Source organism: Poecilia mexicana, unplaced genomic scaffold (assembly GCF_051168715.1).
Source record: "Poecilia mexicana isolate PSO_F unplaced genomic scaffold, ASM5116871v1 scaffold_2, whole genome shotgun sequence".
Classification (NCBI taxonomy): Eukaryota; Metazoa; Chordata; class Actinopteri; order Cyprinodontiformes; family Poeciliidae; genus Poecilia; species Poecilia mexicana.
Window position 1 is genome coordinate 28,200,685 of NW_028263371.1, and position 25,754 is coordinate 28,226,438.

The 25,754-nt window shown below is 41.7% G+C and overlaps 2 protein-coding genes across 7 annotated transcripts; one reads left to right on the top strand and one right to left on the bottom strand.

The window, feature by feature from the left end:
* Positions 1-409: 409 nt before the first annotated feature.
* Positions 410-4,435, bottom strand: LOC106926458 (FUN14 domain-containing protein 1). 5 transcript variants are annotated; one of them, XM_015001416.2, is made up of 5 exons: positions 4,304-4,435; positions 2,427-2,595; positions 1,914-1,989; positions 1,479-1,613; positions 410-1,262 (listed from the first exon to the last, which is right to left on the bottom strand). In XM_015001416.2, exons 1-5 carry the CDS (start codon positions 4,353-4,355, stop codon positions 1,185-1,187), a joined length of 510 nt encoding a protein of 169 aa, XP_014856902.1. In that variant the 5' UTR covers positions 4,356-4,435; the 3' UTR covers positions 410-1,184. The 5 variants fall into 5 exon arrangements, with proteins under 5 accessions (XP_014856902.1, XP_014856905.1, XP_014856907.1 ...); XM_015001419.2 differs by lacking the exon at positions 4,304-4,435 and adding an exon at positions 2,879-3,596; XM_015001421.2 differs by lacking the exon at positions 4,304-4,435 and adding an exon at positions 2,879-3,350 and having other exon boundaries at positions 1,485-1,613.
* A 4-nt stretch (positions 4,436-4,439) lies between these two features.
* On the top strand, positions 4,440-25,329 carry LOC106926456 (lysine-specific demethylase 6A-like). 2 transcript variants are annotated; one of them, XM_015001410.2, is made up of 29 exons: positions 4,440-4,618; positions 4,760-4,823; positions 9,263-9,371; positions 9,755-9,804; positions 10,225-10,283; positions 10,739-10,859; positions 10,934-10,988; positions 11,537-11,571; positions 12,591-12,684; positions 12,804-12,930; positions 13,047-13,145; positions 13,237-13,456; positions 15,002-15,139; positions 17,497-17,628; positions 17,713-17,784; positions 18,257-18,358; positions 18,457-18,780; positions 18,867-19,750; positions 20,435-20,564; positions 20,661-20,766; positions 20,838-21,043; positions 21,130-21,191; positions 21,267-21,341; positions 21,593-21,856; positions 21,940-22,127; positions 22,672-22,813; positions 22,922-23,048; positions 23,411-23,581; positions 24,031-25,329. In XM_015001410.2, exons 1-29 carry the CDS (start codon positions 4,440-4,442, stop codon positions 24,058-24,060), a joined length of 4,365 nt encoding a protein of 1,454 aa, XP_014856896.2. In that variant the 3' UTR covers positions 24,061-25,329. The 2 variants fall into 2 exon arrangements, with proteins under 2 accessions (XP_014856896.2, XP_014856897.2); XM_015001411.2 differs by lacking the exon at positions 15,002-15,139.
* Positions 25,330-25,754: the final 425 nt, after the last annotated feature.

A 25,754-nucleotide genomic window follows, 5' to 3' on the forward strand; every position in this document is an offset into this window, starting at 1 on the left:
AAGTCGACATTTTCGAACTTTATTTCTTGTGTTCAGGTTTAAATCAGTTTTTTCATTTTTTGTCATCACTTCATCTTGTCCATCCATCCTCCCATTTGTTTCTCCGTCTTTTGTGTGTCCATATGTTCTAAAATAACACTCAAATCATTTTACCATGTTAAAATAGCTTACAAACCTTAAATGAAACGCATTTATGCTGAGTTCAACTTCTTACTAGAACTGAACTCTCTCTGAAGAGGAGCCATGTATTTGATATTTCAATGTATTTTCTATAGATCATAATAGTTGTGTGATAATGAAGTTTGAAATAATGTGTAAGCATGTTTTTTTTTTTCTACTAATCAAATATTTACTAATGAGAGGCATATGTAAATATCCTAAACAAAGAGTAAACTTTAAGAAAACTGAATTTCAACAAATTCAAGCATATTTATTCCAAAAAGACAAATGAAATGCAAACAGGGTTATCAAAATCATGTCAAATAAAAACAGCAAAAAACACCTGTTGAAGATTTAGCAACATCTTCAAGAACAAATAATGATATAGCTTATTGCACTTATACGAAAAAGGCAAAAATAAAATTCAAGCAACTTAAGAGTAGAGTTTGACTGCTGTAAATGTAACAACGCTGTTATTCCTACACAGACGCTAAGGGACTCACAACCACTACAACAAGAGGCTCACGACTCAAAGTTGCTGCTTTTGAGTAACCAGACACTTTCGTTTTGTTTTTGATCTACAGTCTGGTCATAATTACAGTTCCGATGACCATCCAGTCATTTTAAAAAGCATTTTGATCATGCCGTTTGGTGCGAAAATGCACAATTCTTTGAGAAAACTAACTTTTCTAATATTCCAGCAACATAAAAAAGGTAATTCTTGGGATTAGTTGAGAGTTTGGCCACTCCTAGTGTATGAAATATGTACAGTTCTGATGAGAATTGAAATATTTACAATGACACTCGCAGCGGTCCGTTTCAGTATCTAAAAAGAAAAGAAAACACTTGGATAAAGCAGGAATGCCACTGACACAACAGATCGTGCTTACATATTTAACAGAGCCCCTACTCTCACTTCAGTATGTGATAAATCAGGAGACGCATGGGGCAAAGAGGTAAACTATGGAGGGAAATGTAGTGATGAGATTCACAGTAGGTGGCAGGGTAATATGTGAGCTGCAGCTTTAGGATGCCAGTCCCAAAAAGAAGCCACCAACAAACCCGCTGGACAGGACGATGTTCCTCTTTATAAAATCTGTGGCCTGTAGGAGAATGAGGCAAAAAAAAGAAAACTTCCTCAATCAGGAAACATTTTGATGTAGCTGTTCTAACCTAACACTAGAGGGCACTGCTTTGTTTCAGATCACCACATTTAACTCTTATTTTAATAAACTTCGAAAAGGATAAATAACATCAGCAAGATTGAATTTAAAAAAAAGGGGAGGGGGTTGAAAAAGAGCAAGCTTTGTTCCAGGTACCTTTACCTCCTCAATGAATGTGTTTATTTCAGGGGCTGCTTTGTTTGCCTTCTTCTTCAGGTGCTTTTTTGCTTTGTTTACGTCCTTCTCCACCTTTTTCCAGTCCACCTGCACGTAACCACTGTGGTTTGCAATCTGCAGGAGGAATAAATCATAACCAGATGTTTATCTCAATGTGAAATATAACAAAGATTGCTTCAACAAACGGAAAAAAAAAAGAACCGATATGAATGCAATGCTGTGTATGTATCCAGATGGCTCATGTCCACCCAGAGCCAGCACATACAAAACTCCTCTTTCTGCTGTTAAGCAGTCAAGCAGCATGCTGTGCAGCTGGCCTCTTCACTTTTCAATGAAGTATTCCAAAGGATGCCGCAACGCTTTTCATTTTTTATTTTAAGCGAAGGGCAGCATAAACTGCTTCCATGCCTTTACCTGTAAAAGAAGGAATCCTCCACCAATGGCAGTTGCCGCTATCTTCCCGACTCTTTGGAAAACATAGCCAGCACACCTGGACAGGTTGCAGAAGCAGTCATTTTCTTTGAAAGTCTCAATATTTTGTCATATGACATTAAGTTTGACTAGATTTTATTAGGATTTGATGTAATAGACCAAGTGTTCAGTACAAACTGTATTTTATTGACATGTAACAGAATAACAGGAGCAGGTTTTAAATACAGAAAAACTACGTTATTTTTTTCTTCAAATTTAAGATTGCATCCTACTTTATGTTTGTCTGTCACATGAAATTGATATATATACATATACTTAGATTTTGTTGTTATGTATCTGGATAAATATTAACATTTTCAATAGTTAGAAGAACTTTTGCAAGGCATTGTATGTAATCCAGAACATTTAAACTGATATTAAAGTAGACTTAATCATTTAATTGATGTGAAATAACTGCATAGAGATTCTGTTTTAGTCAATCCACAGTGTTCTTACCAGCCAGTCACCCCTCCCATCATGATCTGGGTGGCCACGGAATATTTTTCAGCAATCGGCCCGGAGTTGTTCCCAAACACCCGGCTCCACCACTGGTGCCTCCGGGCGTATTCTGTGAGGTCCACCACCTCATAGACCTCATCTTCGCTCTCCGGGTCGTCCTGTCCTGCTGTGTTGTTAACCACATGAAATGTATATTTTAGGCTGTTACTGACCCTAAACTCAAGTGCTCGGTTCATTCGTTTTTTTTTTTTTTTTTTTAATTATTATTATTATTAGGAGCTACAAAGCTAATATTAGCTAGGTATATAGCGAATAGCTCCCGGTGTGATACGGGTTTGTTTTTACTGTGTTTGAAAGATATATTCCATTTCCAACACTAGGTTTTTACAGAAAAAGAATGAAAAAATCATTTAGAACTAACAGTAATCCCAACTAGAACAGTTGCTAACCTTCTCTGTGGTCCCCCGTCGCCATTTTGGAGATACTAGTTATGTCACCGGGATGTTGACAATTCTAAGCCACGCCCATATCATGACGACTTCCTACGTCACGCGGTAAAAAAAAAAAAAGCTGTCATTTATTTACGTTCAGTGGTTTAGGAAATTATTTGCAAATTGCATTCCTTCTTTGACTATACTGAACTTTATGAACTAAATGATAATAATAAATAAATAGTTATTATTATTATTATTATTTTTTAAACACAAGAAGACATAAACTCAAGAGAAAAAGACTATAACCCTTCTGTAGTGGTTGGTTTAAAGAGCATTAACCCGTGCCTGCTAATAAAAAGAAGTCACTAGCAAATAAATAAACGGCATGAATGAAAATACATATTGAAGCACAGGTGTCAAACTCCAGTCCTGGAGGGCCACTGCCCTGCAACTTTTAGATGTGCCTCTGCTACACCATACCTGAATAGAATAATTAGGTCATTAGCAAGGCTCTGGAGAACTTATCTGCACAAGAAGGAGGTAATTAAGCAATTTCATTCCTGTGTTTTGTACCTGTGGCACATCTAAAAACTGCAGGACAGCAGCCTTTGAGGACTGGAGTTTGACACCATATTAAAGGGCAAAATTTATTTGAGCTTTTCCTTTTAAATAAAGTAATCGGGAACTGCAACCAATGAAGGTATGAATTACATAACACACAACCCAGATATCTGCAAAGGACAAAAAAAAATTAAGTAATTGTCTCTATATCCATTAAAAATATGATTCTATCAGATGAAAATGCAGAATCACATTTTCAAACTGATGAAAACCAATGACTGAAGAAATGTATCATTAACGTCATAGTAATAATAATGTGTAATATAATATGTATGTGTGTATATATATATATATATATATATATATATATATATATATATATATAAATAAACTACTTTATCACTACTTTATTATCACTATTTTATATATATATATATATATATATATATATATAATAGTGATAATAAAGTAGTTTATTTGTTGAGATGATGCTAAAACTTAAGGGACAAATTGTGAGGGTTAGTATCTATCTATCTATCTATCTATCTATCTATCTATCTATCTATCTATCTATCTATCTATCGTAGTGGTATTAATAATTAGCGATTTTCAGGGACAAATTTACATTAACTATAAAAGAATGGTATAGCAGAGAAGTCATATGGTAGAAAATGGGCGCTACTATTGGATGAAATGGGAAGAGAGGGCGTGGCTAGAACGGCGCGTGGGTTCGCTTGGGTTTCACAATTATAACAACTTTATCTTCGCGGCCGAAACGCATTTTATCGTGAAATACCCACATCTTGGATACTGCACTCAGTTACGTGCATCGCAACAACGGGATAATATTACTTTGTGATGAAAAATGTGAGGAGATACCCGGAGAGCGCTTTTGTGCCCCCCCGACAGGATTTACTACACCGAACAGCATCTTATCATCCTGGGGAAAAGTTTTTGATCATTTTGTTGTCTTCGGCTTCCTTCCTTTGACTCGGCGGAGCACTGCGTTCGTCCCATGCAGTCGTGCGGCGTCTCCGTCGCCGCCGCCGCCTGCGCTGCTGCTCGGAGTCTCGGCTCGGCTTCTTCTGCTGGTGATGAGGGAAAGAAAATGGCGGCGGGAAAAGCGAGTGAAACAGAGGAGGACTTTCCGACACTGACAGCCCAGGAGAGGGAGACTCTGGCCGGGATCGACAGGTCGGGAATATCAACTCCGCGCACTCGCATTAATGCTCAGACACGCAAAATTAATCGCTTTTCGCCATTGCGTGTTTTAAATGTCCCTGAACCGCCCTGCAAGTGATACTGAGCCGCCTATGTTGTCTTCTTGCTTTGCAGCTCACTGTTTGGATTTCAGAAGCTTCATGAAGATGGCGCCAGAACGAAGGCCCTGTTGATGAAGGTAGCTCGTCTAACTGGATGCATTGCATTACCAAGCTGCGTTCATATTCACAGAACTTGTTTAAGAATACAAACCACAGTGCAGGGCTTTAAAATTCACTCCTAATCTAGCGGGCTAGGCCGAATACAAGTGGCCCACTCTGTAGAGAAACCAAGGCCAGTTAGCCGCAGCCCCTCTTTTAGCCAGTTAGCTCAGCTACTCTCATCCGATGAGCAGCCCTGCACCTGCGGATACATGTTGTAATTACTGGCTGGCTTGTGTTACCAGCAAGAGCATTCGTTCTTCCGATTTACCCTGCTAGTTAGCGTTAGCATATGTTAGTTTGAGGTAACCGCCCTTCCAAGCAGCTTATCTGTGTGCACTTGTGCACAGCGTAGTTATGGTTTTCAGTCCTGCAAGCCTTTAACTTGAATGAGAAGTAAATGTCAGTTTTTTTTAGCTGCATGCCGTAGATGCCCCTCTCTAACAGTACCCAAATAAACTATGATGGGAATAATATAACCACAGCAATTGACGTTGCTTAGTTGTGGTTAGCTCGTATCGGAGCACTTCCTTCGGGATTTTTGTTTAGCTTGCAGTTGATGGGATGAATACATTATTTTTATTTATTTTTTTTATAAACTGAGTTTGGATGACTGCTTGCGTGAAATAAGTAGGAACCATCTGACGACCGTTTCAAGTGACGTTAATGGCTGGTTGCCTGTCCAAGATGGCGGAACGACACCGATAGCTTTACAACAAATTTCAAAACGCTTCACTCCGAACCGTATACGTGCTGCCTAGCGGTATGTTGGGTTTCCTCCCCGGTCTTGGCGCACTGTGAATGCGTGTCCCACTCGTCGACCAAGATGGTGTCAGGGTCCTTTGTTTACAGTTTATGCATGTGCTTTCACCAGTCTACCTGTACGTAACACAATACAACAACGCACTGACGATTACGTACTCCTCAGTCTTTGTGACTGTATGATAAGTTTGTCCAAAAAAGGTGGAGATGTTGACAAGTGATAATTTTGGGAGGCCTTCAATGAATCCGCTCGCTAGGTGGTGTGGGATCCCTACTAGGAAGTGGAACCGCTCCTTTACCTCTATCTGCACAGAAGCAGCAAAAGGGACAAGTGTGCCGTACCACTGTGGCAAGTCTCGCGAGAGAAAAGAGGCAGCTAATGTGGAGTAAGCCCACAACAACCAAAATGGATCTTTGGGAGTAATTATAACAATGCTTTTTGTTATAATTACTCCAATTTGATTGAAAAACGCATTAAAATAACATAATACCAAAATTCAGAGTATGGTTGAAATGCGGAGAGAATTTGAGTATTTTCTGGTTCTGGTGAAGTATTTGTATTCCCAGACTTGACCTACCTCACTGTCTAAATATTGCTCTTTCCTCTTTGATTCTGTTCTTCTTTTTTATGTCTTTCCTTGTCTTCCCATCTCTCTTTGTGTCTTTCCTTTCCCATCTCATTCCTTGTGTTTCTTTCTTTCTTTGAACGTAACAATGTTCAAAAACCAGTTTTAAAAATCACGTTTTGGTGCATCTTGGACACATTTTCAAGTATGTATTTACTCTACTCGACCGCAAACAGTGAATGTTAATATTTTCTGACAGGCATGTGGTTTTTATTTACATTTTGGAGCATTCCAGAAAGTGAGCCATATAGATTTGATTAGAGATTTAGTTAGATTTTTTTCTTATCGCTTATTAAAACCGTTGTACAAAATTTAAACTGCCTAAGTAGTCGGTGTCATTTTTGAACGCAAGTTGAACTTCAATGCACCATTGTAGCACACCTGCGTCTACATAGTACCAGTGTGGTCACACATCTGCTACTATAATCACTGCGATGGTTTTTGGGGCTGTTTGAATACTACAGGAAGTTTGGTTTGCACTTTAGCCTACTTTTCTCCATATGATGTTTACATTCAGCTTGCCTCCATTTCAGATAAGTAATTACGTTTCATACAGAGTGATTTTTAAACCATTTTTCTGTTTAAAAACACTGATGTACAGCTTTGGTTCAGTCCGTCTTTAATGCCCCATTGTCACAGCAGCTAACCGAGAAACGGTCCTGAAAGCTCTTTTGTTTGCGTATGTTGTTGTTTGCTTTTTAAAGTTGCACGGCGGACGTTGATTTCAGCGCCTCAGTAAGGGGTGTGCGCTTTTAAAACAACGCTGTATTCATTTGGATGCTGAATCGAAAGGGCTTTACAGAAAATTTTAGGTTTAAAATTGTTAAATGAACGTACGGATACGTCCCCATTTCTCGTTTGATGTCATTTTCGTTACTGTAGGATCAGTTTTCACTGCTAGAAAGATTAGATTGTTAGATTAAAAAATGCTGTCAAAAAAAAAAAAACTGCACTTTTTTTTTCTTTCAAATTCCATTGAGGAAAAAATGTAAAAGAACTTATTTCTTGTAAACGTTTCTAATGGGTTGTGGGAACAGTTGTCAAATTTCTGTTTTTTATTTTATTTTATTTTATTTCATTTTTTATTAAATCAATTAAACCATGTTGTCCATTTGTGTTAAACCAAACCCAGTCTGTAGACATAAACACTCACCACTTGACCTTATTGTTATACTATTTTTTTTCTTTTTTTTATGGCTCCACTCCCACTCCGTTTCAGTTTTTGACAGCCCTGTCTGGCACTTTGCAGTGGTGGGGCCTCTGCACTGTGTGCAGATAAGACTGGCTTCAATGCTGCAGACAGAACTAGGTCACTATTACTACTGACGAGCTGGCACTGACGCTAACTCACAGCAACTAATAGCTAAACTGTAATTTGTGAGACAATTTGTTTTTGTTTCTGAGTTTTGTTTTTTGGAGGAAAATGTCTGGGTTTTCATATGTTACAATTTCCCATCTTCATAATTCCTATGAACAAAGTTGGCCATTCAGAGTGCTGGATATCAGTGGAATGTTGGGTGGAAGGAAAATCTGTGATAAAGTCAAGGAAATGTTGCTTAATCAATATTGTCTTTGTGATATTCCACAAGACTGTTGCATTGTTAACTAATATTTTGCAGCTCTAATCTCCAAGTCAAAGTGGGAGGAAACATAAACTTATAAAATAATGTCCGTCTTGTATTTATTCTCGCGTAATATTCATAACAATAGTTGAAAACTTATTTCTGGAATCCAGATGAAACCAGGACTCGGTATCAGATGTGAAAAGTCAGACCGGTTTATGTCTACTGCCGGCAATAATCATATTTCAGATTCACGCTCCTTTTATACCACATACCTTTATTTTATTATTATTTCCTTTATGTTCTTTCCACGTCTGATGCCTCCATTCAAACTGAATGTGTTTGGTTACATAAGCTTCTGTCAGAAGTCGCAGCTTTTTTATTTTGCAAAGTCAAGCAATCATCCATCTGTGTGAGTCGTCCCAAGGTTGTTTCCATTCAGGCTTACCTCGACTCTCCCTGCAAAGCATCACATATTATCACCTTCCTTAGAAACTAGTTTTTTTTTTTTTTTTTTTAAGTTTGACCTTCTCTCTCCTTTACTTTATTTTTCTTCAGATTTTATTGAAAATAAGACATCAGGCTTCGATGTGAATCACAGAGAAATTGTCTGGGTTTTAAAAACGATGCTTTTATGTGGTTTATTTGAGTAAACCAGCTTATTTAATGTTCTTCAGATATAATCCCAGCTGGAAGTCAATTTCACGTGATTTCCTTTGTAACGCAGATTTAGCTATAATTATGAGTTTGTTTTTTTTTCCAACAACAAACAGATTTTTATGTACCCTAACATGAGGAGATTTTACCAGTTAAGTCTGAAAGTCGCAGGTATAAACAACAATTCTGTTTTCAGGGGGTAGGCTAATTTTAGAGAGGCACAACATTATTGTGGATGTTCCAATAATGAGTTTTGGATCAAGTATGTTGAGCAGCTTCCATATTGTGCTCCACTGTTAAAAGAACTCTACAGAATTTATTAAATAAAAGCAAGAAAATAGAGTTTCTGAAATGGTCAGTCCTGAAAAATATAAATGTATTCTACATTAAACCAAACGACAACAAAATCTTTCAGTTTAAAAAAAATTTGCAACAGAACAGAGTTTTTAGTCTGTTTTATTTATCAAGTGTAATTCCGTTTACTTCCTCTCTGTTACACAACTTCCCTAATGTTAGCAACGTTTTCTACTCCCACATATAAACCAAACATCAACTTCACTCCTAATTTCAACCTGTTAATTTTAAATTCAAATGTTAGTTTTAACTTTTTGACATTTTCACCACTGTGCATCAGCTAATTCTGTTGCTAATGGAGTTGCTGACTTTTTATGTAATCAGAAAACACTGATAACTCATTGTTTTTTTTACTGAAAAGTATGTGTTTTATAAGCATTATGCCATTGGGAAAACAGCTAATAGCTAAAACTACAACAGGAAGGTTTAACGTGAGATTTTTCCTGCTGCTCCCAGGCTGTCCGCTGCTACGATTCGCTCATCCTGAAAGCCGAGGGGAAAGTGGAGCCTGAGGTCTTCTGCCAGCTCGGCCACTTCAACCTCCTCTTGGAGGATTATCCAAAAGGTGAGCCTTCCTTCCAGTGCCTAGAATAGAAATATCCCTTTATTCTCACCAATTCAGATCAAATAGTGAAACTTTTGTGTTGTATGAATGGATTACATACATCTTAAACTTCTATTTTGAGAAAATTTGATGATTATGACTTTCTGCTAATAACAAATGCACAAAAAGCAAACAAAAATGGGGTTTTAACCTAAATGTTTTGCTATATCAGTTGGCCACAAAAAGTCATTGGGGAAGAATCTAGCAATTTTTGAGTCTTTATAAGCATTTTAATTGAAAGTTGAGTGGAAGGAAACAATGCAGGGCCTAGCAATAGATATTTTTTTTTTCATTAATATTTTTATTTTTTTCAAATTTCTCATACATTTCTGTGTTCGTTCCAGCATTATCAGCATACCAGAGGTACTACAGTTTACAATCAGACTACTGGAAGGTAAGGCTTTATTGTTTTTTTTTTTTGTTGTTGTTTTTTTAAACACTTATTTTCACACACACGCATCCACGCCGCCTCACCGCCCACGCTTGCGCTCGCTCCTTCACAGGAAGCCTTTCTGGTCTCATTTAGGTTAGATGTCAGCCTGAGATGCGGTTTCAGGTTTCATGTCAGTCATTCTGAGCACCTGGCTGTGAACTTCTGCGGTTTGGCTAAATGCTAGTAATGAATTAACCTCTTTTTTTTTGTTTTTGTTTGCTATAAGTAATAAATGTTAGCAGGTAACCTCAAAGTCGAACAGTTTGTCATCTGCACACCATTTTTAACTTTTTCTTTTTCTTTAAATTTTTTGGTTTGAGTAGAAATGAAGAGGTAAAGTTTTGTGTTTTTAATTTCAAATCATCTCTCCCTCTTACCCAGAATGCTGCGTTTCTGTATGGCCTGGGAATGGTCTACTTCCACTATAACGCCTTTCAGTGGTGAGTCCCATCTGTTTGTCGCATTTCTGCAAATTCAGCAGCCTTACTGGTCTGATAAATGCAGCAAAATTTACTATTAATAAATATAGTATTTGGCATTAAATTCCTCTTTAAACAAATACAAAAATTTCTCATGTGTCTTGCATACGCAGGCGATGCGTAGAGGAATGCTGTTTTTTTTTTTTTTTTTTTTCTCTCGTAAACACTTTAGCGCCACAATAATTCAAACTGAACACTTCAAGAAACTTGACTGGGAATAGTTTAAATTACTAAATGTTTTTGGGAGAAAGCTGAATTAGCCCGGTCAGAATTTACGCCCGCATCAGAGGCCGTCGTCGAGGAAACGCGCTTAGCATTCAGGTCTAGACGGTGCTCCTTCGGGTTCCGCTGCAGCGTTTTGCTCCCAGCTCCATCGCTCTCTCTCCCTCCTCATGTCGTCTTGGTTCCTCCCGCAGGGCGATCAAAGCATTCCAGGAGGTGCTGTACATTGATCCGGGATTCTCCCGGGCCAAGGAGATCCACCTCCGCCTGGGCCTCATGTTCAAAGTCAACACAGACTATGAGTCGAGCCTAAAGGTACGCAGAAAACCCAAACGGTCTGCGTGTGTTTAATTAAAATTTGACTCATTTCTCATTGTTGTTGTTTTCAGCATTTTCAGCTGGCTTTGATTGACTCCAACCCCTGCACTTTGTCCAAAGCTGAAAGTAAGCCACCAAGATTTTTATTTACATATATTCTCTATAAAGTGTTGTCATATTTAAGTCAAACCATGACTTAAAATGCAGCTCAAGCTCAGCACCTGTTACCTTGACGACGGCAGCATCCCTTTTCTCCTAGATTTTTTTTTTCTTTACCCCCGTTGCCGTTTGCCTCGGTGTGTCCTCCCCTCCTCATCCACTTCTCTCTCACACACACATTCACACGCAGACAGAAAATATCAAGGGCAGCCCCGATCTCTCCCCCGCATCCCCCCTCCACCTTCCCCCACTTTCTCTCCACAACTCCCTCTCTCCCCTCCATCTGCTGAGAGTCACTCAGGCAGCTTAGATCAGACACTGCAGCGCTCCAGACAAAGAGAGGTGCCGCCAGGATCACGGCTACCTATCCGCTCCCATCGCAGGTTCTCCCAACGTCGCTGCACTACTTTCCAAAGACTTTAGAAGATAAACAAGGATCGCTAGCTGATAGGGGGAAAAATGTTCAATTAACTTCTGCCTAACCCCTTTCCTCTTCTTCTTCTGTCCTTTTACAGTCCAGTTCCACATTGCTCATCTGTATGAGATCCAGGTAAGTTTTTGGTTTTATTTTTGTCAGTTTGCTGAACTTGTGCATCCGTTGTCCTTGCTCTCAAGGGTACAGGAATGTGTGTGTGTGTGTGTGTGTGTTTTTTTTTTTTTTAATTACTTTTTTGATTTGTGTGAAAAGCATCCTTTCTATTAGTGATAGAAATGTATATGTGAGCATCTCAATGTCAGGGAAAGCCCTGTTTTTCTTGCATCATAAACCAGGCGCTGATGGATGGGGAGATTGGGTGGGCAGGAGGGTTTTCGCGCGCGGGAGGGGAGTACAAGATTAGCTGATCATCGAGGGTTGCCACGGAAACAGCAAAGTCTGTCTTGCCTTCTTCGGTATGCTGGTGGCGTCTCTGTCTCTTTATGTGGGTTGCAGCGGAGAGGTACAGTAGCACTGAGCCGGGAGCAGCAGCACGCTGCAGCTAATGTGGTCAGATTCAGCCGCATGTGTGAGCGTAACACACACCTCGGGTTTCTGCCCCGCTTCATGAATGTTTACCTGCAAATGTGACTAAATATGAACAAAGCGCCACAGGCTGTCGCTTCAAGAACGGGGCATTTTGGGACATTCGTGGCCCATCAGTGGCTGCCTCTAGTCTGAGTTCAATCCTTATGAATGGATTTGACTTGACAGTCCTCTCTGATGTTGCTGGTGCACTTTTTTTCTCCCTCTCAACTTTCTCTTTGGACAACCTTTTTTTTTTAACTCTTCTTTTGTCCAACCAGAATATTTACGACCTTTACAAATGCATTAAAAATGCTTCTTCTGACGAATGCACTTATCCCTGTTGCTGGTGTACTTTTTCCTTCCACTCAACTTTTTTTGCAATAAGCTTTGTAGCTTCCCTCTATGTATTCAGTCATGGTCTAATATGACCATTATATACATTTATACATGAAGAATGGTTCTTTAACCACATTTTACACATTTTTCTAATATGTTCTTACTCCTAAAAGGTCGAATAAGACAAATGAAAAGTTTCTAATCTGCTTATTCTTAACTGACTATTGCAGAAGAGATTTGGGGCTTCCAAGGAGGCGTACGAGACCCTCCTGCAGACGGAGGACCTCCCTGCTCAGGTGAAGGCCACCACCCTGCAGCAGTTGGGTAAGTTTCTTTGCCATTTAGTTGTGGAACAAATTGTTTTCAATTGAACACATCTCTGACGGAGTCTATTTTTCTCTTTTCTTTTTCTTTTTTTTTTTTTTTTTTTGGCTTCTTCTCAGGCTGGATGCATCACACAGTGGAACAGCTGGGGGACAAAGCCAGCAGGGACAGCTATGCCATCCAGTGTCTGCAGAAATCGGTGGAAGCTGACCCCAACTCCGGACAGTCTTGGTACTTCCTTGGCAGGTACGCCACGTCAAATGGGATTTTTACCGTTTGATGAAATCGTAGCGATGTTTCTTAAATTATATTTCAGCTGCTGTCGAGCTCCCTAATGACTCTTTGTTCTCTTGCACCTGCAGGTGCTACGCTAGCATTGGCAAAGTCCAGGATGCCTTCGTCTCTTATCGGCAATCCATAGATAAATCGGAGGCCAGCGCAGATACTTGGTGCTCTATAGGGTAAATGTCTGTTTCTGTGTATCAGGGTAGTTTTTCTGTTTTTATTCTTAAATGTAAACTTTTTCTTCTCCTCTCTTTGCGACGCTCTCAGGGTGTTGTACCAGCAGCAGAACCAGCCAATGGACGCTCTGCAGGCCTACATTTGCGCCGTGCAACTGGACCACAGCCACGCTGCCGCCTGGATGGACCTGGGGACTCTGTACGAGTCCTGCAACCAGCCGCACGACGCCATCAAGTGCTACATCAACGCCACGCGCAGCAAAGGCTGCACCAACACCGCCGCGCTAACCCACCGTATCAAATGTCTCCAGGTGGGTGAAAAGAGCAATAAAAGGCAGGGAGATCCTTCCCTCCCCCCCAATATCTTTGGAAGACGGCTTAATCTGGATTTTTGTGGAACAATGCGATCCGCCGGCTGCTGATTACTTCTCTGAGATGCTCTGAGTGCAGTAGGATTCAGGCCAATGCATGCTACTGAAAGAAACAAACCTCATTTTGCCCGGGAGTGAAAGCTTTGGGATCTTTCAGTGTCTTCTGTACTACCATTTCTTCTCCTTTTTTAAAAATTTCCTTGTAGGGGAACAAACTTAAGTATTCTATATAATATTCTCAGGGAATTGGGTTTAAGATACTGTGGGATTCAGAGATTCTCTTTGTGCATGACATTCCTACAAACTAAATTCAAGTAAGAACCCTTCTGTCCTTTGCTGCCTTCAAATGCTTCCCCAAAAAAAACCCACTGTAAATTGTTCCTACCTACCGATTTTATTTCAAAACTCTGAAATAGTTGTTCTAGGGTTGGACGATGTTTAAAAACACATTTCTATTCCCAATAAAACCATAAAATTGACACCTTTGTTAATTTTTTAAAAGTTAGGCAATGGATTTTTTTGACAGAACAAAAGGAAAGCATTTAATACATTTTAATCAAAACCTGAGGTGACGAATTATGTGATGATTTCCATAATTGTGTAAAACAAAGAGGAGCGGTGTGGAGATCTAACAAACCAGCACCGTATAGTGGGATTTAAAAGTTCCCTGCTCACAAACAGTTGTAGTCCTAGCTATGGCATTTACTCAGATGTTTTCTCTTCTTAAATTCAAATTGTTGTAGAAATCTGGGGGAAGTACTGTTTTATAACGGACTGATTTATTCTGACCTATTAAAAACGATCATCATTTTTCCTCCAAAGGTTCCCATGTTTCCTGCAAACAATGTTTTTTTTTCCTCATTTATTGACCAATTAACCCAATGGAAACGCAGATTGTCTTTTATGTTTAATTTATTGAAACAAATGGGCAGAGATGCATTTACATGGGTTTCATTTTGGATTTGAAGGCAGATTCAAAAGAAAAAGGCCCGATTCTAGCACAGCTCTGATAAAGACCCTGACAGCTGGGGTAGCAGACAGAAAGTTTCCCTCATTTACAATCAGTCGGGGGGGTTTTGACAGTCCCTATATCCCATATATTCATCCTTATTTTTGTCCAAAGAGTGTCATTTTCCTTTGAATGTGCATGAAGGAACGTCACATTTCCACCACGTTTGCCAGCGTAATATCATGTCGCATTAAGACAAGCGGCTCGGCTTGTTTTAATTGATCTGTGACTGTTGCTCTGTGTCATATAAGCACTTTCTTGTGTGGTTAATTCATGATGATGATCCATGCAGCCAGAAATCGTTAAAAAGACCTCTACCTATAATTGCCATTGCTCTGATCATTCCTTGTTTTTTGAGGTCATCACAACTTTGTCCTTTTTTTTTTTTTTTTTTTTTAATTTTTTTTTTTTTAAATTCATTTATTTATTTTTTTTATTTTATTTTTTGTTTTTCACGTCGTTTTCCATTCCCCTAGGCTCAGTTGAGTAACCCCCAGCTCAGTAGCCTACAGGGTAAAAGTAAAATGCTCCCTCTTATTGAGGAGGCATGGAGCCTACCAATCCCAGCTGAGCTAACCTCCAGGCAGGGAGGCCTGAGCAGTGCACCGCAGCAGGTGAGAGACCAGATAGAGCAACTCGCACCTCCCCCCACCCAACCCTCCTTTGCCCTCCCCTCTGCCTCCCACCCACCCTTCCTCCATCTGCCCAGACACAGAACACACCAAGCAGGTCAGCACAGGCGTCGCCGTGCATTTGGATGGGTAACGCTTGAGCTCAACGATGCCTACGTCACTAAATTTCTCATTAGAGCGCACACGTCAACAGAAGCGAAACATTCAGCACAATGATTTCAGTTTGGAACGACGAGGTTTCCAGCCAAGTGTTACCCAACCCTGCATCCCCTCCTCCTCCCTCTCCTCCATCTCTTTTCTGCAGCAGTCACTCGCCTTCACCCATCACGCTCCATTCCAGCAGAATGAAAACCTAACAAAAGCCTTTTAATTCTTTCCTTTTTGCTTTCTCCTCCTTTTTTAAAAATTATTTAAAATCTTTGGCTTTTGAGCATGCTCTGACGTGATTGGTGAGGCCGTGCTGCTGTGGAGGCCTTCCCGTTGACTCTGTCCGTCATCCTCCTCTTCCTCTTTCAAGTAGCTGACCTTAGAAGCAACTGCAGCCGCTCGTAGAGTTCTAGCAACTCCCCCTTACCGTTTCATTGTCACTTCAGTGTTCGGTACACAATCAGTAGATATCAGTAGTTCTGTTTGTGCGTGACCATTGTTGTTTTCTTTAGGTTGTATGAGGCCCGAATGAAGTTGTTCCACTCTTTGAGCTTTTTCATAATTGTCCCATTAGAGCCACTTATTTAGAGATAGAATCAAACAACGTGGTGCAGAGTTACAAAGTGGAAGGAAAATGCTACAGGAAACCCCCCCCCAAAAAAAAAAAAAAAAACTGTCAAGATGGGCAAGGAGAACATTATTTATGAGTTCGAAGTAGGCATGGTTTAATCACTTAGAGTAAAAATATGCTTTAGCTATTACCAGAAATATTTTAATTGAAAATGATTGAAATGCTCAAAAAAAAAAGGAAAAAATTATTACATTGCTGCTGCTGCTGCTGCTGCTGCTAAAATAATGTTTGTGAAATGTATTTCTGGAGAATACAACTGAGCATTTAGTCATAACTTTTTTATATTAATGTGTATATGTATAATTATGTAGATATGAGAACCTGCTGAATTTTTTATAGCAATTGTTATAAAAAGTGGTTATTGAGAATTTTATTGCTGCTATCAGTGCTGCTCCTCATAGAGGGACACTGAAAGCTAAAGTTAGCTAGCTAGCTAGCTAGTCCATCTTAGCTAGCAGGCAAGCCTAGTACTACCAACTGTTAGCTGCTAAAATGCCAACTTTGCTCTTTCTTTTTTTTAAATGTGACCTTAATGAAAAGGATATGGATGTTGTCTTTTAGCTTCTGGGCTATAAATTTCCAAGTGGCTAACCGTTTTTCAGTAAATGGCAACAACAAAGAACTTGGTTTGCTAGTTAGCTTGTGGCTAGAAAACGTTTTTACAAAACAACGGTTATTTTGTTTTTCTTATGGGATGTTATTTACTGTTCCCACAAGGCCTTGAAGCTGTCTTTTCAAGAACAGAAATAGTACCGAGAAGTTTAAAAAATAAAAAGTATTTTCCTTCTACTTTATATTGATCTGCTACTTTGCGTTTGTCTTGCATGACGGTACCAGTGAAACACATTGTGGTTGTAATGTGGTCAGAAGGTGAAAAAAGTTCAATGGGGGTGGATACTTTTGCAAGGCACTGTAGCTCTGCTTTTTCAGTAGCTGTGACTGTGGGAATGACCTTAAAATATTTATTTATTTATTTAACTGAGATTTCAGTGGATCTGATGTGGCTTAAGCCTGATTCTTACTGTAATTTATTTGGACCCGAATTTTTAAAAAGAATGAGGATAAAAAAAAATTGCAGATATTTGTAGAAAAAATACAAACGATGACCTGTCAGCAGCCACATTTGACTCTCTTAATTAACTGTCTAATTTATGAGATGCATCATTCTGCTCAGTCACAGCAGCTTGTTCCTTGCTGTAATTGAAACTTTAGCTCCAGTGACCTAATGGTGTGGAAAAAAGCAGTAGTGCTGAATTTCCAGCCAGGATTTATTTATTTATTCTTTTTTTTTTTTCTTTTTTTTGCTTTAAGCTCAAACTCAAAATCACGGCATTGTTTCTCCCTTCTCTCTTCTTTTCCTTGTTTCCCCCCCAAACCCTCTTATTGCCGCTTTGCGTCTCGATAACAACCACCCATAATTGGGTTTCCACTCTCCCTCCATCTTATTTTTCTACTTTGCTTCGACTTTTGTTTTTTTTCTTTCTTCGTCTCCCTCCTTTGCCTCCTCACATTTGTTTTGCTTCACTTTTGCCTGTGCCCCCTTCCATCCCCTTCTCTCCAGGCCTGTAAGCCCAATCACAGCGCAGAGGGAGGGGGCTCGGGTCAGTCTCTACCCCCTCATGCAGGCGCACTGGGCCAAGCGGAGGACCAGTCGTGCCCGGCCAAGAGGAGAAGAGCCGGCAGTCCTGCCAAGGTAAACATACGACAGCTTTGTGTTCTCCATCCACTGGAAGCATTTGTTTGGTTGGACTCATTGTAATTTTTTTTCCTGCCTCAGAATGACTCATGGCCCAGTAATCCACCACAACAGCCATCACCGAGCTGGTACCTCTCCCCACAGAAATTACAGGTTAGTGAGCATTTTCTACGACCATGAATGACTCAGATTCTCAAACCATACGAAGGAAAAAAAAAAAACTTGTATATAATTAGGAAAAAATTCTGAGATTTTCTTGGAGTTGCATGACTGCATGAACCCAAAATATTTAGTATTTGTTTAGAATGAAATTGACAAAAATATATTGCAAACTGCTGAACCAGAAGTCAAAATTTTCTGATGTGGAGAATGTACAGATATTATAAGTACTTCTAAAGTAAATGTTTTGTGTTCAGATATCTAGAATGTTTTCAAAACTGAAATAGAAAATGTCTGATTTTTTGGGGGATTCTGATTTTGACTGAAGTTTCTAGTTTTGATGCATTCAGTGGATGTGGGGAAGACCATTTCCACTTTTGTTCTGATGTAAAGTTGGTGCAAAATCTGATGGATCTTCTGAGGAACGGATCGTTTAAGCTCAGGCTTTCCGCTGCCTGTTTTGTAGATGCTGGAACAGCTGCGCGGTAACCGGGGCAACCTGAAGCCCCATGAGCTACAGGCGTTGGAGCAGCTGGAGGCTCAGCTCGCAGTAATGCAGCAGCACCAGGTAAACGGTCAAACCACATATTTGGGGGTGGGGGGTAAAGTCATCCCCGAATCTCTGTTTCCAGTTTCACTCAATACCTAAAGTTTTTCTTCTCACAGATGAGGCAGAACGCATCGGGAGCTCCGATTCGTCCCTCCCTCCCTAACGGCCCCTCCGCTAACTCCCTCCCTTCTCCTAACCCCGGCCTCCACCCCACGCGGCCCCACCTGGGCCCACCCCGCCACCTCTGCCCGCCACAGCCGATGGCCAACGGGCCAGTCGGGCGCTTGGACGCCACGGGCGACGGTCGCAACGGCAGCGCTAATAATCAGCCGGGACCCAACGGAGATGTGCCTTACCCGCCAGCCGCCGCAGCACCGCTACCTCACACCTGCACAAGCACGACGCCACAGGACGCGGCGCCGCACCTAAACTCCTCTCAGGTTGGACTTCCTGTCCCATGAAAGCTCTTTAAAAACAAAATGAACCGCTTGACGTGAAAATGTAACGCTTTTTGTTTCTCTTTCAGGGGCTTCAGAAGGAGTGTGTTAAACATGCGACAGGCTCAAGCAGCGAGGGGAACCCCTCTCACCCCCAGACCCCCAACTCCACTAGTCACCCCAACAATCAGGTTGGACATTCCAGTAACGCCCCGTCGCCACGGCAGCCGACTCACAACCACCTCCCCTCCCCGCCGTCGCTCCCTCACTCCTCTACCTCAGGCGGTGCCGCATCCGTTACCAAAGACGGCGACGCCGCTGGCGCCACGTCCCATGGCAACGGGGGCTCAGACGGCGCGGCGCAAACGTCGCTCCCGCCTGCCGGGAGCGAGAAGGCGCAGGCGGACGGACTGGCCAATCACGTTCGCTCCGAAGAGGGAGACAAGGTGGCGGACGGTGGCGAGAAGCAAAGCCTTAGCGCAGACAATCCCAGGCTGTCCGCCCTCCTGGCGGTGGAAAAGGGTGCCGAGGAGAGCGAGGCGCCGTCAAAGGGCACAACATCTGCGGCGACGGGGCTGGAGCCCCAGAAGAAGGTGAACAACATCCACCCGGCCACTCTGCCGTCCGCCTCCCAGCCGCAGGGCAGCTCGGCCGCCTCCTCCCCCATCTCCGCCATGTCTACCGCCACGCCCTCACCCAAATCCTCTGAACACACCCAAACGGGGGGCCAGAGCCCCCCCACAACCACCACCGCCGCCACCGCCACGTCCACCACCGCCACCACCACGCCTGCCATCAACGGCAACAGCAAAGGAGGCATCTCCGAGGACTCGCAAAGCCCGCTTAAGGCCGAGCCTCCCGCCATCACAGGTCTCATAGCAACGCCGCCGCACGGACACAACTCGTCCTCATCCTCGTCTTCGTCTTCTATTTCCATCTATCCCAGCTCCACAGACGTGCTGAAGGCCTGCAGGTGAGAACTCAACTATTGGTGTAAACTTGCTTATCGTTTGCAATAAAGCACAGATGAAACATGTTCAATTTTTTTTGTTTTTTCAAAAGCATTTTGAGATGTTCTGCATATTATGCTTACTTGAATGAATTACCAATATGGGATTCTTACTGATTATCTGCAGCAGCTTGAAATAGATGCTAACTCCTTTCTAAAAGTGACTAAACATTCATCACGTCTTCATGAGCTCTATATCTTTGCTCCATCAGTACAAGGCGCTTGATATTGTCACTAAAAACAAGCTAGAGACCTCATCACAACATGACAAGTTATGAAACTGTCGCCTCATTAAAAAAAATCTGTTCGTCTTTGGTTTTAAAAACCGAAAGTTGCCAGAGTAGAAAGCGGCTCTGATTGGATGAAACCCATAGTGGAGCAACTGGTTTGTTTTGAGCATGTCTCCCCCTGGTGGACTCTCGGTGGAAGTACAATCTCCACAGGGAATCGGTTATGTAACGGGCTCACAGCTGAAGGCCACTGGGTTGTCTTGTTGCCATGCAAACATTGCTCAGTTCAATAGATTCCCTCTAACTGGATCCTTGGAAGACAAAAAGAAAGTTAAAACTTTCTTCTGAGTAAGAATAATTAGATTTTTAAAGAGTGATTCATCCTGGAGTTTTTTTTTTTTTTTCTGTGCGTTTTCAGAAACCTGGGGAAGAACGGCCTTTCCAACAGCAGCATCCTCCTCGATAAGTGCCCCCCACCCCGGCTGCCGCCCCCACCGTCGCCGGCCCTGCCCAAAGACAAGCTCAACCCTCCCACTCCCAGCATCTACGTAAGCAGCTTCTTCTGGATCAAAAAGTAGATTTTTTTTTTTTTTTTTTTGTATTTTCATTGTGTGAAATTCTTTAATTTTTTTTAAAAAATCCAGCTGGAGAACAAAAGGGATGCTTTTTTCCCGCCGCTGCACCAGTTCTGCACAAACCCCTCCAACCCGGTCACCGTCATCAGAGGCCTGGCTGGAGCGCTCAAACTGGGTGAGCACCGCCTTCCCGCTCCCTTTATATTTTTTCACATTTTTGCTCACTTCCGTTCTGTTTGCGTCCAGATCTCGGCTTGTTCTCCACCAAAACGCTGGTGGAAGCCAACCCGGAGCACCCGGTGGAGGTCTGGACTCAGCTGCTGCAGCCCGCCGACGAGAACTGGGACCCGAGCGGCACCAAGAAGATGTGGCGCTGCGAAAGCACCCGCGCTCACACCACCATCGCCAAATACGCGCAGTATCAGGCCGCCTCCTTCCAGGAGTCCCTCAGGGTTGGTCCTGCTTTGAAATCAAACTTCTAAGTCAAAGAGTTCAGCTTTGAGGTTTGTAAGATTGTGTTCTAACGGGTTGATTTCAGGAGGAGAATGAAAAGAAGGCACTAAAGGAACCTTTGGACACTGAGCCATCATCTGCAGAGAGGTATTCAAGAAAAACTGCATCAAGAAAGAAATGTTTAGCGCAATAAAATGCTAAGTGTGTGTTTTTGTTTTTAAGTGCGACACGAAAACGAAGAGGGCCCTTAAAACACATCAAGTTCGGAACCAACATTGACGTCTCTGACGAAAGGAAGTGAGTTTGGAGTTTATTTCTATTCTACGATGGAGTATTAGGACCATTGTAGACAGGAAAAGGAAAAATTTCCTAGACAAAATTTTTGAATTTGAAACAGGTTTTAACAGATCAATCTCAAAATGTCACAATTTTTTGAGAGAAATGTACTTTTCTTCTGTCTACAATATCCCTAACGCGCTGTACTACTTTCTGCTCCGATACTGAAAACAAACGAGCTCTAAACTCTGCTCCGCTGCGCCCCCTGTCAGGTGGAAACAGCAGCTGCAGGAGCTCAGCAAGCTGCCGGCCTTCGCGCGGGTGGTGTCCGCCGGCAACCTGCTGAGCCACGTTGGCCACACCATCCTGGGCATGAACACGGTGCAGCTGTACATGAAGGTTCCCGGCAGCAGGATCCCGGGCCACCAAGAGCACAACGACTTCTGCGCCGTCAACATCAACATCGGGCCTGGCGACTGCGAGTGGTTCGCCGTGCCGGAGGCCTACTGGGGCGTGATGAGCAACTTCTGCGAGAAGTGAGACGAACTCGTCGTCTTTGCGCTTTGCTTTCGCGTGTTTCACGAGTACGTATAGTCAAAGCTTCTTCGCTTCCCTGCAGGAACAACATCAACTTCCTGATGGGATCGTGGTGGCCCAACCTGGAGGACCTGTACGAGTCGGACGTGCCGGTTTACCGCTTCATCCAGCGTCCGGGCGACTTGGTGTGGCTCAACACGGGGACCATCCACTGGGTGCAGGCCATCGGCTGGTGCAACAACATCGGCTGGAACGTCGGACCTCTCACCGGTACGTCTTGCCCATATTTGTCAAAGAACACATTTGTTTTTGTTTTTTTTTGTTTAATTTAGTTTCTGTTTTGTCTCTCACTTTGAGTGTTTGCACAGAATTCGCTTAAGTTTAAAAATGCTGTTTTGCTTTCTATCCCAAAAGAAAATTAAATGTTTCTTCTAAGTAGAGCTGAAACAATTAATTGTGATTTATCAGCTACTGAAATAATCGTCAACTAATTTAGTAACCGATTAATCATTATCCGGAGTGTACAGACTCCCAAAAATGCTCGACATACTCAAAGCAGTAAATACGAAAATATATATGTTTTGCATTTAAAATAAAAATTCTGTTGTTTGTAAATGTGTTTTAGCCAAAACTCCTTAAGTAGTTATATTTACCTTCCCACGGTTCAGATTTACTAACCAGGCGATGCTATGGTACTGCATTTTAGGCAATAAAATGATTATTTCCTTATTCAAAAAGGAATTGAATAATTTTTGTTCAGGAAGACCCGTGAATGTGCCCTCTTTTAACCCCCAATTTACGCTCCTCCTTTCAGCCCACCAATACAAGCTGGCTGTGGAGCGTTACGAGTGGAACAAGCTGCAGAGCGTCAAGTCTATGGTTCCCATGGTGCACCTCTCCTGGAACATGGCGCGGAACATCAAAGTGTCCGACCACAAGCTGTTTGAGATGATCAAGTGAGCCTCAGAGCCCCTTTTAGAGTCCCCCACCCCTACTTGTTTTGTTTTGTTTTTTTTGTTTGGTTTTCTGCGCTGTGGCGCTAACGCGGCGCGTTCCGGTCGCAGGTACTGCTTGCTGCGGACGTTGAAGCAGTGCCAGTGGGTGAAGGAGGCGTTGACGTCGGCCGGGAAGGAGACGGTGCTGAAGCCGAGGACGAGGGACGAGCCGGCGCACTACTGCATCATCTGCGAGGCGAGTATAAAGCTTAGATTCAGCTTTAAAATGTTGCATTACTATTTATAAAAAAAAAAAAAGCATTTCGGTATAAATCATTCCGCACTTAATTATCACATTGACTAATTTGGTTCAACTGAATTAAAAAACCCTTTTTTGTTTGTCTGTTTGTTTACACCAATTAGCATCTCGGCTAATGGATTTAATTAGAGCGAAATGCTTTCAGCAGTTTTTCCCAGACAAACGCTATTAAATTCTCGCTCTAAGTGTTTGTTGTTATTCTCTCCCCGCGCCGTCTGTCCATCCGTCCGTCTAGAAAGAAACAACTTCACCTCGCTCTCCTCCGTTTAACGGTTGAACTCGGAAATGTGACGTTGCAGGTGGAGGTGTTCAACCTGCTGTTCGTGCGCCGTGAGCACCTGTCCAAGAAGCAGTGCCTGGTCCACTGCCAGGACTGCGCCAGGAAGGGCAGCGCGGCGCTCGACGACTTCATGGTGCTGGAGCAGTACAGGATGGAGGACCTGATGCAGGTCTACGACCAGTTCACATTAGTAAGTGGAGGAAGCCTGAAAATTACACCAGCAACAAGCGCTACATTTAGTCACTGAGCAAAAACGCATCAAGCATGTTGATCAGTGTTTCACCTCCTACTAACGAAAGGCAGGTGGGTTTTTGGTCTTGATTTAAAGGAACTCGGCGTTTCGGCTGTTTTGGAGTTTTGTGGAAGTTCCAGATTTGTGGCACATAGAAGCTGGATTCTGCTTCTGCATTTCAGAAAATATTCACATTCATTGCTACAAATATTGTCATTATTATTTCTTCTTGTTTATTTCCCCACTCAACATAATAAATGTACTCGAAATTGAAGGTTTGATTTAATTTTAACATGAAATGACCTAATATTTTAAACCATCTTTTTCCCATTTTGAAGACATTAATTCATAAAAAAAAATCTTTATCATTAGATGCTAAAGTGTGATTGTTTCTGCTCTTCTTCCAGGCCCCTCCTCTTCATTCTTCTTCATCTTGACATTAGGCTCTTCCTGTCTTCGTCTTCTTCTTCTGCTCTGGAGCCATGAAGCCCACCTGCAGGACCCCTTGTTCTCAGATCGGAAACAACGCCTCCACATACGGACCCATTTCTGATATTCAGGAAAAGCTAAGGCCGTCTCCCCGCCCACCCCATCCCCATCCCCACCCAACCCCCACCCCCTCCATCACTGTCGCTTGAGGCTGAGGCGGCTGAGTGTCTGTCTATGCAACCTGTTTGAAGCCAGAAGGGGGCGCCACCTGGCCTGATAACAGGACTTTAAACAACTTTTCTTTTCCTCTCTCTTCTCCTCTCTCTTTCTAAAGACAATGGTTTCATGTTTTACTGGAGGATTTAATCAAATACGGTTGGGAACGTGGAGGCGAGGGATTTTTTTCTTTTTTCTTTCTTTTCTTTTTTTTTTTTTAAAGCGTGGTAAAAATGTTTTTGTAGATACTTGTTAACTGTCACAACTGGCAACACCCACCGTAAAGACTACTGACTTGACAACCTTTTTCCCGCTGTCTCTCTCCGTCTTTATTTCCTTGTTTTTCTTCTGGTAACAGGATGAAATGTTTGGTTTGATTTGTGGAACTCTTCTCCCTCCCTTCTTTCTAAGGAGCACTAGCCTAACTGGTCTGTTATCTTTTTTTTTTTCATGTTTTTATTTTTATTTTTTTTTGTTTTGTTACGGTAGATAGTCGTTTTAAGACTCTTTGGACAGCAAAATCTCCCAAAAAAAAATTTGTAATGTGAAGAGTTGAGGTAATTTCTTTCTCTCTCTTTTTCTTCTGTTTTGCAGCTTTTTACGTTTGTCTTATTTTCAAAACTTTTTTTTTCTTAGGTAAAAAATTAACAAAAATAATTAAAAAAAATACTGTACTAGCCAAGTCACAAAGAAAATGGGTTGCACTTAGACTTATGGAAGTTTAATTTGTGATTTTTTTTTGTTTTATTTTGTTTTTTGTTTCTAATCTTGATGTAAATTTACACTATTTATAAATACATATTTATTGCTTGAAAATATTTGTCGATGGAATGCTGTTATTTTTTTTTTTCCAGAATACCTGCCATTACATTTGAAGGAGTTTTGTCATTTTAACACAACTCCTCTTACATTTTCTATATATAAATATAAATAAATATATATATATATATATATATATAAATAAAGTTGCTTAGCAAGTATTGTACAGAAACAGACATTTAAAATTGTTTTATTGTTTGAAGAATGTTTTATGAGTCAATAAACACAAAGTTGTCAATTTATTCATGCTTTTTTTTTTTTTTATGTATTCATCTGAAAGGTGACTTTAAAGTAGACAGGCCTGAAACCCAGCAGACAATGTAGCTGTAGACGGACACACACAGGATCCTACACTGTATGCCAGGTCCAGAACTAGTCCCAAGTGAGGAGTAACCAAGCGTCTGCGACAGTCCTGAATTCTGGGACCGGATTGGTCGTCAGCAGAGACCCAGTAGCCAGATGTAGCTGCTGCCAGCCCCACAGGATCTACACTGACTACTGAGCAAACGCTGGGCACCCGCTGGCTCCTCCGCTGCTCTGATTGGGCGCCTCGGTCCAGGCGGGGGAGATTTTAATGAGCAGGGAAACGACCTCAAGCTGATGTAAGTCTGGCGAGAAGGGCGTGTGCAGCTCGTAATGATGCAAAAACAACTATTTCTGCCAGTTT

Excerpts from the sequence above, each read along its gene's own strand:
- LOC106926458 (XM_015001415.2), bottom strand. The coding sequence starts at position 2,665 with ATGAACCGAGCACTTGAGTTTAGGGTCAGTAACAGCCTAAAATATACA. Across the intron at positions 1,614-1,913 it reads GAGGATTCCTTCTTTTACAG|ATTGCAAACCACAGTGGTTA; the intron begins GTAAAGGCATGG and ends TTCCTCCTGCAG. Across the intron at positions 1,263-1,478 it reads CATTCATTGAGGAGGTAAAG|GCCACAGATTTTATAAAGAG; the intron begins GTACCTGGAACA and ends ATTCTCCTACAG.
- LOC106926456 (XM_015001410.2), top strand. The coding sequence starts at position 4,440 with ATGCAGTCGTGCGGCGTCTCCGTCGCCGCCGCCGCCTGCGCTGCTGCT. Across the intron at positions 17,785-18,256 it reads TCTCCCCACAGAAATTACAG|ATGCTGGAACAGCTGCGCGG; the intron begins GTTAGTGAGCAT and ends CCTGTTTTGTAG. Across the intron at positions 18,781-18,866 it reads CGCACCTAAACTCCTCTCAG|GGGCTTCAGAAGGAGTGTGT; the intron begins GTTGGACTTCCT and ends TTTCTCTTTCAG.